Here is a 14119-nt window from a genome sequence, read left to right as displayed (position 1 = left end):
CATCGAAGAGTGCGTAAGTGCACGGTCAAACGGTCATGAGAGATGGACCTCTACTCGCCTCTTGTCAACTCTCATCTCCGTTTTATAAGCTCGTGGTTCCTTAAAAAGTATTAACACGAAAACAAGTATACTTGTTACTTTATTGCATTGTTAAGAGCCCGTCTATACTTCCATCTCTTTAGCCGCGGCAATAACCCCGTTGAAGGTCTCTAGAGCTGTAGGGATGATCTGCTCCGGGGGAAGAAGGAAGCCTTCCTTCCCAGTGTCTCTCAGCTCGAGGGCAAACGAGTACTTGATGCCGAGCGCGCCGTATGTGTAGTCCTTACTGCCGCCCGAGTTGACGTCTGAAACAGATTAGAAACAAGCATGAATACCCTATCTTGTGTTTCCTTGATAGAAGTGACGATTATTACAGTTGCAAATAGCTCAAAACAAATATTCCCTTTTGTTATTATCCCATTCACTCCTGGCTATTTTTGAGCTGAATTTACAAAAAACAGACGGAAAACAGATACCTCCCCCCTATTCTGAGTTTTATACAGCCCGTCAAAGTCAAACACCGCTGCACCTAGTCAGCGGTATCCTAGCTTTCCAACAGTGCTTTACGGTCCCCGCTTTTTATCCCTCGTCGTTGTGCTGAAGCCAGCACAAGTTGATGGTTGCTTGTATTTTTCATCAAAAATACAGCTATGAGCATATTGGGAGAGTGACTTACGACATGAAGTCTATTGGGGCATAATTGGGTGCTGTGCTTATGGATATTTGCAAGCAATGGTGAATTCATGGTGATTTTTTCTTGTTTGGCTTTGCCTAGATGAGAAAATAATTTTCTAATGAATCACCACAGCTCTCCTAAATGCTGTCTTTTCTGAAACCAAATTGATTCCAAAATTGTTTACACTGCTATTCTGGGTCTGTATGACCTGGAATTGATTCGTTTGGCTTCGGGGTGAAAAGACTTTTAAAAGTCCATCTGACATTGGGGAGAGGAGTTTTGAATGGCCCTCCCCTCATGAATTTTTCCCTGGATCTCCCAGAATGCTTTGCAATCCGTTATGGCATCCAAGTGGTTTTACAAGCCTTCAAGGAGTTGACATTGTGTTTTAAGGCCATCGAAATGAACCTGGAGAATCAGAATAAAGGTATCTATTTGTGTCTTGAACTGTGTTTGCTGATCTCTCTCCCTTGTGTGGTATTTTGAGCGTTTTATTGAGAGGGGTTATTCTGCTTTTCTTTCCTTTTTCGATTTGAAATTTGTCAAAGAACCTGTGCTATTATTTGGTTAAGAGTAGTTGTTATCACCTTGGTTGGATGCATATCTTCAAGACCATTTATCCCTTAGACTGATGCCTGAGTATCTTCATCCCGTAGTGTTTATTTTGCATTGATGAACATTTTGGGTTGTGGGTACTTCTCAAAGCCGATCAGGCCGGTTGAGGGGTCATTGTGTTAAACAAAGGTAAATTATGTCAAAGACGTTAATGAGGAGGTGCAAATGGCACTGTAGTGGCAATGGCGAGGACTTGTAACAAGATGGATGGTTTTAGATGGTTGATAGTAGTGGTGTACTCACAGGTCTCGGTAGGTAACGGATGATATGATGTACTTACAGATAACGGTAGATGAGGGACCCACTTTGTAGACAGTGTTGTCACCGGAGCTGCGGATTGCCTCAGCACCTGCCTTACTCACTCGCATCTAAAAACAAACTCGGTTAATCTCTGAGTGCACTGTGTGTCACAGGTGATGGTCACTGTCGGAGTGGTAATTAGGTCGGTACTGAGAATGGTCGCTGTCGGAGTGTTTATAACGTCAGTACCGAGAGTGACCATTATCGGAGTGTTAATAGGGTCATTCCTAGTGTCAATTGCCTACGTTGCCAATTTTTAATACCCTTAATTTTGGACCACCCGTACTTCCTTTATTTACTTGTTAGGCTATCACCCTTAATGAAGTATGATTAACCCGCTATATTGAGATTTCTCACCAGTTCTTGGTGATCTACTGTAAGGTGGGTGTTTAAGATTTCTCACCAGTTCTTGGTAATCTTTTGAGGGTGTTTGGGTGTGTCCCCAGGGGATCATCCAGAACTGACTGTATGCGTGGATATCCATATATCCCTTTATACGGTCGCCCAGTTTTTTCAAGTACTTCGCCACGTTTACGACTTCGATCTCGGAGAAGGCGTGTGGTCCTCGATAATCGTCCGCGCATGGATCCGTGCTGGCGCCCTCGGCTAGATGAACAATAAATATCTTTTTGTTGTTGATGAGCAATAGATAGATGAGCAATAAATATCTTTCGGTTATTGAAAAAGGGCGTGTATTACACGAACCTTATATATCTTTCATGAGACTATGGCATGATCATAATGTGCTCGGGTCTGTACCCAATACATCAAAAACTGGTATTCAACTCTGCCAAATTTTCGTCTTTAATAAGACTTCTTCAGGGCAGACTGAAAAAGGTGAATCGTTACAAGCTTATTTACATCTGAATAGTGGCGCGAGACGCGGAAACAACTGCCAAAAACGCGCTTTTTTTGTAGTAGGAACCCACGTAGAGATGTGTTAGACCCTGTCCCCACGTATACGTTTTCGTTTGAAAACGCAACCTTTTTGTTAAGGATACGAGTATCGTCCACACGTAAACGCGAAAACGATGACCGGAAGCGGAACGATTTGAAAACGATCTCCAGAGTGGAACAATGGGGTTGGACTAAAACGTAACCTTTTGAAAACGATGGCGTGATTCAATTTGCGCGTCTTTGTCAGACCCTGTCCCCACGTATCCGTTTTCGTTTAAAAACGCAAACTTTTTGTTCCGTTTTCAAAAAGATCCGCGTCCACACGAAGCGTTTTCATTTTGATACGATTCGTCCCCACGAAAACATAAACGATACGAAAAAAGCTCTACAGCGCATGCGTACCTGCTCGCCAAGTGGACTGGACCTGAGTTATCACGCCATCGTTTTCGAAAGGTTCCGCTTTCGTATCCTTATTTGTAACGATTCACCTTCTTCAGTCTGCACTGATAGAGTCTTATTGAAAACGAAAATTTGGCAGAGTCGAATACCAGTTTTTGGTGTATTGTATGTATTCTTCTGGTTCACGAACACGACTATTTGGGCTTTTTGTACTTATTCGGGCCTGTACCCAGGTACCCTTATATGATGGATTACGTGATACTGTGACGTGATAGTAATGTACTCACCTCCCCACTTGTAGTCCCAGTTGCGGTTTGGGTCTGTACCCACACAAAAAGTACCGCTATTCGGCTTGAGTGTCTTCCGCCAGAAACGTTGCTAGGGATAAACGAACCGTGAGTTACTAGAACTGTCTTTATAAAAGGTGCTCTTGCTTCCATGTACACGTTGCCGTTTCTATGTCAACAATAATCTATGACGTATGCTTACCCGTTCCCATGTGAACACATAGCCGTCCGGGTTTAAGACGGGCATGATGACAAAGTCCATCTTGTCCAAAACAGACGTCACATTCGCATCTTTGCCGTACCTCGATAACAGCTAATGGAGAATAACATACATAGTTATCCTAGCAAGGAATAGGACGTCTTCATTCCTGCCTTACCTTGATGGTAGCTAATGAAGGAAAACGTTTATAGTTATACTATCAAGGAATAGGACACCTTCAACCCTGACGGACCTCGATAACAGCTAATGGAAAATAAAATATATAGTTACTGCTAGCAAGCTCTAGAACGATTCTGTCGTGTTTTCCTTGAGTGCGTATCCAGTCAATACCTGCTTGGCGATGTACATACACGTGGCAGGGGAGACCCATTCTCTCGCGTGAATGCCGCAGTTCATGAAAAACACTGGCTTGTTTCTTGCGCGTTTACCTTTGATCTGCAAACACAACGGACATTAGAATTGATTAAAAGAATGCGGCCCAGGGGGTGATCGTCGGCACAATCAAGTACTTTAGTACTTTGGGTGTGGGGAACAGCAATTTTTACCACGAAAATTTCTTATTATCAAGAACAAATACATTTTCCTGGATTGGGGCCCTTAAGACATCTATTTTCTGATAACATTCATGTCCAGTTTAAGCTTAGTTATTAGGATGTGATGATCCCCTAGCGTTAGCGAGCACATTTAGAGCACCCTCTAAGGGATAGAAGTAGACTTTTATACCCTTAAAGATAGAATGATTACTCCGTCTACTTTTATGAAGGGTCTGCGGAGTGAGGGGACGGGGGGGGGGGGGGGGGGGGGTGGGAGCGGACTGGCGAGCGCTTGTGATGTTTACCTCAATAGCTTTCTGATCTTTGCCATTGTACGATTTACCGACCGTGAACACTCGCACATTTCCGTTCCTGTAGTACGTGTTGTACAGGTTCTTCAACTCGGCGTAGATCTGCATCGAAGTATATTGTGATATATACAGAGTGAATGAATGAATCGGTTTATTATCCACATTTGCGGTGTAAAACTGGATTGCAGTGGTGGTCAAATTTACGAGAGTTCCCTCTTTTGTATTGACTCTTGACCTGGTCTAGCGTGTAGTATGGTGTTACCTGGTCTAGCGTGTGGTATGGTGTTACCTGGTCTAGCGTGTGGTATGGTGTTACCTGGTCTAGCGTGTGGTATGGTGTTACCTGGTCTAGCGTGTGGTATGGTGTTACCTGGTCTAGCGTGTGGTATGGTGTTACCTGGTCTAGCGTGTAGTATGGTGTTACCTGGTCTAGCGTGTGTTATGGTGTTACCTGGTCTAGCGTGTGGTATGGTGTTACCTGGTCTAGCGTGTAGTATGGTGTTACCTGGTCTAGCGTGTAGTATGGTGTTACCTGGTCTAGCGTGTGGTATGGTGTTACCTGGTCTAGCGTGTGGTATGGTGTTACCTGGTCTAGCGTGTAGTATGGTGTTACCTGGTCTAGCGAGTAGTATGGTGTTACCTGGTCTAGCGTGTAGTATGGTGTTACCTGGTCTAGCGTGTGGTATGGTGTTACCTGGTCTAGCGTGTGATATGGTGTTACCTGGTCTAGCGTGTAGTATGGTGTTACCTGGTCTAGCGTGTAGTATGGTGTTACCTGGTCTAGCGTGTGGTATGGTGTTACCTGGTCTAGCGTGTGGTATGGTGTTACCTGGTCTAGCGTGTAGTATGGTGTTACCTGGTCTAGCGAGTAGTATGGTGTTACCTGGTCTAGCGTGTGGTATGGTGTTACCTGGTCTAGCGTGTGGTATGGTGTTACCTGGTCTAGCGTGTGATATGGTGTTACCTGGTCTAGCGTGTAGTATGGTGTTACCTGGTTTAGCGTGTAGTATGGTGTTACCTGGTCTAGCGTGTGGTATGGTGTTACCTGGTCTAGCGTGTGGTATGGTGTTACCTGGTCTAGCGTGTGGTATGGTGTTACCTGGTCTAGCGTGTAGTATTGTGTTACCTGGTCTAGCGTGTGGTATGGTGTTACCTGGTCTAGCGTGTGGTATGGTGTTACCTGGTCTAGCTTGTTACCTGGTCTAGCGTGTGTTATGGTGTTACCTGGTCTAGCGTGTGGTATGGTGTTACCTGGTCTAGCGTGTGGTATGGTGTTACCTGGTCTAGCGAGTAGTATGGTGTTACCTGGTCTAGCGTGTGGTATGGTGTTACCTGGTCTAGCGTGTGGTATGGTGTTACCTGGTCTAGCGTGTAGTATGGTGTTACCTGGTCTAGCGTGTGGTATGATGTAACCTGGTCTAGCGAGTAGTATGTTGTTACCTGGTCTAGCGTGTGGTATGGTGTTACCTGGTCTAGCGAGTAGTATGGTGTTACCTGGTCTAGCGTGTGGTATGGTGTTACCTGGTCTAGCGTGTGGTATGGTGTTACCTGGTCTAGCGTGTGGTATGGTGTTACCTGGTCTAGCGAATGGTATGGTGTTACCTGGTCTAGCGAGTAGTATGGTGTTACCTGGTTTAGCGAATGGTATGGTGTTACCTGGTCTAGCGTGTGGTATGGTGTTACCTGGTCTAGCGTGTAGTATGGTGTTACCTGGTCTAGCGTGTGGTATAGTGTTACCTGGTCTAGCGTGTGTTATGGTGTTACCTGGTCTAGCGTGTAGTATGGTGTTACCTGGTCTAGCGTGTGGTATAGTGTTACCTGGTCTAGCGTGTCTTATGGTGTTACCTGGTTTAGCGTGTGGTATGGTGTTACCTGGTCTAGCGTGTAGTATGGTGTTACCTGGTCTAGCGTGTGGTATGGTGTTACCTGGTCTAGCGTGTGGTATGGTGTTACCTGGTCTAGCGTGTGGTATGGTGTTACCTGGTCTAGCGTGTGATATGGTGTTACCTGGTCTAGCGTGTAGTATGGTGTTACCTGGTTTAGCGTGTAGTATGGTGTTACCTGGTCTAGCGTGTGGTATGGTGTTACCTGGTCTAGCGTGTGGTATGGTGTTACCTGGTCTAGCGTGTGGTATGGTGTTACCTGGTCTAGCGTGTGGTATGGTGTTACCTGGTCTAGCGTGTGGTATGGTGTTACCTGGTCTAGCGTGTGGTATGGTGTTACCTGGCCTAGCTTGTTACCTGGTCTAGCGTGTGTTATGGTGTTACCTGGTCTAGCGTGTGGTATGGTGTTACCTGGTCTAGCGTGTGGTATGGTGTTACCTGGTCTAGCGAGTAGTATGGTGTTACCTGGTCTAGCGTGTGGTATGGTGTTACCTGGTCTAGCGTGTGGTATGGTGTTACCTGGTCTAGCGTGTAGTATGGTGTTACCTGGTCTAGCGTGTGGTATGATGTAACCTGGTCTAGCGAGTAGTATGTTGTTACCTGGTCTAGCGTGTGGTATGGTGTTACCTGGTCTAGCGAGTAGTATGGTGTTACCTGGTCTAGCGTGTGGTATGGTGTTACCTGGTCTAGCGTGTGGTATGGTGTTACCTGGTCTAGCGTGTGGTATGGTGTTACCTGGTCTAGCGAATGGTATGGTGTTACCTGGTCTAGCGAGTAGTATGGTGTTACCTGGTTTAGCGAATGGTATGGTGTTACCTGGTCTAGCGTGTGGTATGGTGTTACCTGGTCTAGCGTGTAGTATGGTGTTACCTGGTCTAGCGTGTGGTATAGTGTTACCTGGTCTAGCGTGTGTTATGGTGTTACCTGGTCTAGCGTGTAGTATGGTGTTACCTGGTCTAGCGTGTGGTATAGTGTTACCTGGTCTAGCGTGTCTTATGGTGTTACCTGGTTTAGCGTGTGGTATGGTGTTACCTGGTCTAGCGTGTAGTATGGTGTTACCTGGTCTAGCGAGTAGTATGGTGTTACCTGGTCTAGCGTGTGGTATGGTGTTACCTGGTCTAGCGTGTGGTATGGTGTTTTTGGTCTAGCGTGTGGTATGGTGTTACCTGGTCTAGCGTGTGGTATGGTGTTACCTGGTCTAGCGTGTGGTATGGTGTTACCTGGTCTAGCGTGTAGTATGGTGTTACCTGGTCTAGCGTGTGGTATGGTGTTACCTGGTGTAGCGTGTGGTATGGTGTTACCTGGTCTAGCGTGTAGTATGGTGTTACCTGGTCTAGCGAGTAGTATGGTGTTACCTGGTCTAGCGTGTAGTATGGTGTTACCTGGTCTAGCGTGTAGTATGGTGTTACCTGGTCTAGCGTGTGGTATGGTGTTACCTGGTCTAGCGTGTGGTATGGTGTTACCTGGTCTAGCGTGTGGTATGGTGTTACCTGGTCTAGCGTGTGATATGGTGTTACCTGGTCTAGCGTGTAGTATGGTGTTACCTGGTTTAGCGTGTAGTATGGTGTTACCTGGTCTAGCGTGTGGTATGGTGTTACCTGGTCTAGCGTGTGGTATGGTGTTACCTGGTCTAGCGTGTGGTATGGTGTTACCTGGTCTAGCGTGTAGTATTGTGTTACCTGGTCTAGCGTGTGGTATGGTGTTACCTGGTCTAGCGTGTGGTATGGTGTTACCTGGTCTAGCTTGTTACCTGGTCTAGCGTGTGTTATGGTGTTACCTGGTCTAGCGTGTGGTATGGTGTTACCTGGTCTAGCGTGTGGTATGGTGTTACCTGGTCTAGCGAGTAGTATGGTGTTACCTGGTCTAGCGTGTGGTATGGTGTTACCTGGTCTAGCGTGTGGTATGGTGTTACCTGGTCTAGCGTGTAGTATGGTGTTACCTGGTCTAGCGTGTGGTATGGTGTTACCTGGTCTAGCGAGTAGTATGGTGTTACCTGGTCTAGCGTGTGGTATGGTGTTACCTGGTCTAGCGAGTAGTATGGTGTTACCTGGTCTAGCGTGTGGTATGGTGTTACCTGGTCTAGCGTGTGGTATGGTGTTACCTGGTCTAGCGTGTGGTATGGTGTTACCTGGTCTAGCGAATGGTATGGTGTTACCTGGTCTAGCGAGTAGTATGGTGTTACCTGGTCTAGCGAATGGTATGGTGTTACCTGGTCTAGCGTGTGGTATGGTGTTACCTGGTCTAGCGTGTAGTATGGTGTTACCTGGTCTAGCGTGTGGTATAGTGTTACCTGGTCTAGCGTGTGTTATGGTGTTACCTGGTCTAGCGTGTAGTATGGTGTTACCTGGTCTAGCGTGTGGTATAGTGTTACCTGGTCTAGCGTGTGTTATGGTGTTACCTGGTTTAGCGTGTGGTATGGTGTTACCTGGTCTAGCGTGTAGTATGGTGTTACCTGGTCTAGCGAGTAGTATGGTGTTACCTGGTCTAGCGAGTAGTATGGTGTTACCTGGTCTAGCGTGTGGTATGGTGTTACCTGGTCTAGCGTGTGTTATGGTGTTACCTGGTCTAGCGTGTGGTATGGTGTTACCTGGTCTAGCGTGTGGTATGGTGTTACCTGGTCTAGCGTGTGGTATGGTGTTACCTGGTCTAGCGTGTGGTATGGTGTTACCTGGTCTAGCGAGTAGTATGGTGTTACCTGGTCTAGCGTGTGGTATGGTGTTACCTGGTCTAGCGTGTGTTATGGTGTTACCTGGTCTAGCGTGTGGTATGGTGTTACCTGGTCTAGCGTGTGGTATAGTGTTACCTGGTCTAGCGTGTGGTATGGTGTTACCTGGTCTAGCGTGTGGTATAGTGTTACCTGGTCTAGCGTGTGTTATGGTGTTACCTGGTTTAGCGTGTGGTATGGTGTTACCTGGTCTAGCGTGTGGTATGGTGTTACCTGGTCTAGCGAGTAGTATGGTGTTACCTGGTCTAGCGTGTGGTATGGTGTTACCTGGTCTAGCGTGTGGTATGGTGTTACCTGGTCTAGCGTGTGTTATGGTGTTACCTGGTCTAGCGTGTGGTATGGTGTTACCTGGTCTAGCGTGTGGTATGGTGTTACCTGGTCTAGCGTGTGGTATGGTGTTACCTGGTCTAGCGTGTGGTATAGTGTTACCTGGTCTAGCGTGTGTTATGGTGTTACCTGGTTTAGCGTGTGGTATGGTGTTACCTGGTCTAGCGAGTAGTATGGTGTTACCTGGTCTAGCGAGTAGTATGGTGTTACCTGGTCTAGCGAGTAGTATGGTGTTACCTGGTCTAGCGTGTGTTATGGTGTTACCTGGTCTAGCGTGTGGTATGGTGTTACCTGGTCTAGCGTGTGGTATGGTGTTACCTGGTCTAGCGTGTGGTATGGTGTTACCTGGTCTAGCGTGTGGTATGGTGTTACCTGGTCTAGCGAGTAGTATGGTGTTACCTGGTCTAGCGTGTAGTATGGTGTTACCTGGTCTAGCGAGTAGTATGGTGTTACCTGGTCTAGCGTGTGGTATGGTGTTACATGGTCTAGCGTGTGGTATGGTGTTACCTGGTCTAGCGTGTGGTATGGTGTTACCTGGTCTAGCGTGTGTTATGGTGTTACCTGGTCTAGCGTGTAGTATTGTGTTACCTGGTCTAGCGAATGGTATGGTGTTACCTGGTCTAGCGTGTGTTATGGTGTTACCTGGTCTAGCGTGTGGTATGGTGTTACCTGGTCTAGCTTGTTACCTGGTCTAGCGTGTGGTACGTACTGTACCAGCTCGCGCTCGCTCGTCCGGCAGTGGCCATTTTTTGCTGGTCCACCAGTCTCTGAACATCTGGTATTTGCAGGGTGAATGGAATTCTGTTGGCGCTGAGGTGCCTGGCCAGGCGTTTGTACGCATGCGCCGTTACGTGTAGGTCCACAGGGTGTCGTGGCCTAGAGGGCGGCGCCCAGAAGTCGACCTGTTAACGGAACAAATGTGCGAATCGTGTTATTTGTTAACGGATCATCTTTACCTTTAAACTGGAGGTCAATATACACTTTTTTCAAAAAAGGCTGCACTCTGAGAATCCGTGTATCATAACCCGCACGGCTTCATGGGTACCAAGTAAATTAGCTAATAATCGTAAATAAAATGCCAATACAGATGGCTAAAGCTGTAGAATTATTGTTTACATTCTTATTAACATTGCCTTCAGAAACTACTCATGAACCACCGCGGGTTACGACACATGATTCTCGAGTGCAACCTTATTTGAAATAGGTGTGTGCACGTTGCACTTAAAGTAAGAGGTTGATTCAATCTTTCTCATCGTCACAAGATCAACAGAGACTGCATCGCCACAGTGTAACTATCATCATCATAATCGTCATCATCGTCTTCATCATCAACATGTCCCTTGTAGCTTTTTCAAAAGTTGTAGAGGAAAAGAATTTGATAAATACGACTAATGATATCCGTAGTATGGTAATAGCTTCCATAGATCCAGCGCCTTAAATATTTCTAACAGATCTTTAGCTTCCGAGACCAACGTTCAAATGTAAACACCTGGGCAAAAAACTTGGACATCCCGGGGGGAAAACCCCCTATACCGAGATGACGGGGATGCTCGTAGTACCTTTTAGGGGTAAAAATCACGGGTTTGGTAACTTTTAAGGGGTTCGAGTTCAAGCGCTGGCATTTTTTGTGTGACACGGTACCTTTTAGGGGTCAGAACAAGCTGCAACTTCAATATTTAAAAAAAAGTTTAATGAAATGGATTTAAATGCTTTTCAACTACACAACAAACAAAGATGTTTTCTAACCAATCAGAGTGCTCCAAAAGCCCCCGAACATAAAGCTTTTACGGTATTTGTATCAGCCTATCAGGCCCTCCTTTTCACTTACCGGAATATACTTTATAGGGAACGATAAAAGAGCCTGACGCTCGGGCTACTTGTACCTTAATATCTTTGTGGTTTCGTAGTTCACTTATCACATGGATCTCGGCCTCGTCTTGTGGTATTACTCGCACCACTTTATTCCTGAAATAGAAATTAGTAGACGTTTTTGTACACTATGTAGTTAGCTATACCTTTACTGTCGAATTCGTTGTATCGCGAAGCCGCATTTTCAAAACATCGTTTTGTTTTTGTCTTTTAGGATTTTCTGTTACGCCAGTCAAATTATTCTAAGCCAATCAAATTCTTGCCATCTCTCGCCTAGTGCAGTTGCCTGGCTTTCTGTCGCGACACTGTCTGCTTTTCGTCCAGAGGTAAGCCAGGGAAGTGCACAAAGCAAGACTCTGATTGGCTCAGATAGTTTTACTGACGGAACAGAAAACCAAAACATCGTGTTTTGAAAACGCGGGTCGCGATACAACGGATTCGACAGTAATATATCAAAATATGTGGCTATTTGTATATCGAGAGGGCCCACAAGCAAAGCAACCTCATGTACATTAATTACACTGGATGGTCATTAGAGCAATTGTTCACTACTTTCTGGGCTACGATATGTATTTTCGTACAATACCATAGCTTTTTCTTTACACCATGTTGTTTTTGTACAGTAAAACTAACCATTAGCAGTAATACTTTACAGTATTTCCAGTAGGTTTTTATCTATATATTTTGTGTACAGAGTATATGACACCTAGGATAGAAATGTGATACAGTACTCCTAACAATACGCAGCGTTTTGGCAAAATACCACAAAAACATAAGGGCAGGGTCTTTATTGAACAGGGAGGGAGGGCTGCTATGTTTGGGGGGTGGGTTGCTATTTTGTGAACGTCGATTTTGGGGAGGGGCTCAAATTTTGATACAGGGCAGAGGGGAGGGCCTTATTTGTTGAACAGGTATTCTGATCAATTTCCGAACCTCCTAAAAGTCTGGACTTTCAAAATGTTTCTTGGAGAAGGGAAACCCAGAAGAATTTACAAAATAAATGAACGAATGTGATCCGCCTGCTTACACGTTCATAACCTGCGTTTCACTGGTATTGAAAACCATTATCCCCTAAAGTGTGGTTTCTACTTTGAAATAGCGACATTCAGGCCATATTCCGGTTAACAAATTATAAAGCATATATATAGTTGCCGTTAGTCCACTCCTCAGTTAAACTAACACTCAATGACATCAATGTTTATCTACGTAAAATGTGCATGAATTGACTAATTTGACTAACGAGTCAATCTTCCATTTACAGGTTTTGCATATTCTTCTGGAAATAGCTGATCAAAGTTTACCAAAAAGTTTTGTAACATTTTCTTCGAGTCCAACTGTGCGATATTGAAGAAACTCGCCTGCCCAGAAGTCTTGAAATTAATCCCACAAACAAGACAAAACTCGTCTTTGCTGCGTTTGCTGTTCAATCGTTTTAGTGACGTTTCAGATGATTGAAATTGAACAGTTGTTTTCTTTTTTCAAAGAGGAGAACTAACCGGAGTTTGATTCATGATTTACGACTAAACCCATGCAAAGCATATTAGCATATTGACAGCTTTCGCGCGATGGTACGGGTTTTGGCACGTCGGTCGCTTATTAACGCTCACGCATGCGCAACGAAAACAGTTTCGACCCATGCCAGAGGTCTCTTTTCCTCGCAAACGCCAGCACAGCGAAGTACAGAGAAAAGAGGCCTCTGCTAGCAGGGAAGTGCCGTCCGTAAAGCATCTAACAACAAGAGTGTAATTTACTCTAAACTAAACAATACGCTTTTTTAGCCTTTTTTTGGGGGGGAGGGGGGTCTTAATTTTTGGGCGCCTCTTTAGATTGGGGGAGGGTCGAAATATTTGAACCAGAAAAAAATTCAACTTAGCAGCCCCCCCCCCCCCCCTTTCCCCGATAAATAATGACCTTTCCCTAAAGACAATTTATGCAGAGCAGTTTATAATGAAGATCAGAATATTTTAATGTATGATTTTTGCTGATCTTTTTTTTACAAAACTACAAAACTAATCTCAATTTTAAAAAATATCCAATTGTCCAGCCAAGCAGAAATAAAAATGGTAATGCAAAGGGACAAGCATAGTAATATACTAAGGACTTACTAATCTATCTAGGACTTTGAGTTGGATTATGTGATTTATACCAAAATCAATAATTTTAAGCTTGGATACCGTACAAATTCAAGTGTAAGTCATAAGACATCAACCCTTACGCGCTCATATGACGAGCATGTTAGCCGCTCTTACCCCTGGTACTGTGCGAGTGCTGAGGCGCAAAGAGCCGCTAGGACGAGCAAGGCAGCCATGTCTTGTCCCGATCACTATCTTTCCCTTTTGTCGCTAGTTTGCTGTGATACATGGCTTGTAGCACCTTTTTTGTTGACAAATATTAGTATCACACCATGTCAGTCCCACATCAGCTGAGCAAATATGCAAACGACGGGAGAACTTCGGAAGGAATCGCTTCTTTTTGTCCATTCTTGCTCCTTTTCGGCCATTTGGCGAGGTCTTTTACGTTCATGATAATCTGCACTTGCTTGAGGCCACACCGTTTTTTCGCTAATTTGTCATTGATAAGTGATACAAATCAATTACACTAGGGAGGCGTAGAAGCATTGTAATCCCATTTGCGTCAATAAACAAATATTGGAAATATCACATGTCGTACGACATTTGCTGCAGGTTTCAGCTGCTTTCATGCTAAGCTTAGCTTTCCTTCAATGAAATGCCAAACCGTTTGATATTTTTAAGTTCAAAATGTAATTGACTCGGGTAACGGAGACGACACAATGTCCCAAAAAAATCGACTAAACACGGATTCAATAAACAGAAAGATTAAAATGCTTTAAGACTATTGCTAATTGTCCTAACAGGAAAGGAAATCGATCCTGTAGCAGATTTCAATTAGTTACTGGAAGTAATGGATATTTATACCGGATCCGCCATCCTCCATCTCTATCATTGACATCAGCTCCACCAACGCGGTATTCTTGTCTTTTTCCCAATCGAACATTGCTTATTAGACAATTCACGCTA

The 14119-nt window shown here is 44.9% G+C and overlaps 1 protein-coding gene across 1 annotated transcript; it reads right to left on the bottom strand.

Moving 5' to 3' along the window:
* Positions 1 to 122: 122 nt before the first annotated feature.
* On the bottom strand, positions 123 to 13610 carry LOC5519093 (carboxypeptidase B). The gene is made up of 10 exons (XM_048729682.1): positions 13331 to 13610; positions 11096 to 11177; positions 9899 to 10114; positions 4272 to 4379; positions 3764 to 3868; positions 3416 to 3526; positions 3214 to 3304; positions 2034 to 2236; positions 1611 to 1698; positions 123 to 344 (listed from the first exon to the last, which is right to left on the bottom strand). Exons 1-10 carry the CDS (start codon positions 13387 to 13389, stop codon positions 163 to 165), a joined length of 1245 nt encoding a protein of 414 aa, XP_048585639.1. The 5' UTR covers positions 13390 to 13610; the 3' UTR covers positions 123 to 162.
* Between the last annotated feature and the right edge of the window lie 509 nt (positions 13611 to 14119).

Source organism: Nematostella vectensis, chromosome 1 (genome assembly GCF_932526225.1).
Source record: "Nematostella vectensis chromosome 1, jaNemVect1.1, whole genome shotgun sequence".
NCBI lineage: Eukaryota > Metazoa > Cnidaria > Anthozoa > Actiniaria > Edwardsiidae > Nematostella > Nematostella vectensis.
The sequence above is the reverse complement of the archived record's forward strand: the minus strand, read 5'-3'. Positions and strand labels throughout refer to the sequence as shown.

Coding starts and splice junctions, on each gene's coding strand:
- LOC5519093 (XM_048729682.1), bottom strand. CDS start 13,389: ATGGCTGCCTTGCTCGTCCTAGCGGCTCTTTGCGCCTCAGCACTCGCA. Junction 11,178..13,330: donor GCACTCGCACAGTACCAGGG/GTAAGAGCGGCT, acceptor TTTCTATTTCAG/GAATAAAGTGGTGCGAGTAA. Junction 3,869..4,271: donor AAGATCAGAAAGCTATTGAG/GTAAACATCACA, acceptor TTGTGTTTGCAG/ATCAAAGGTAAACGCGCAAG.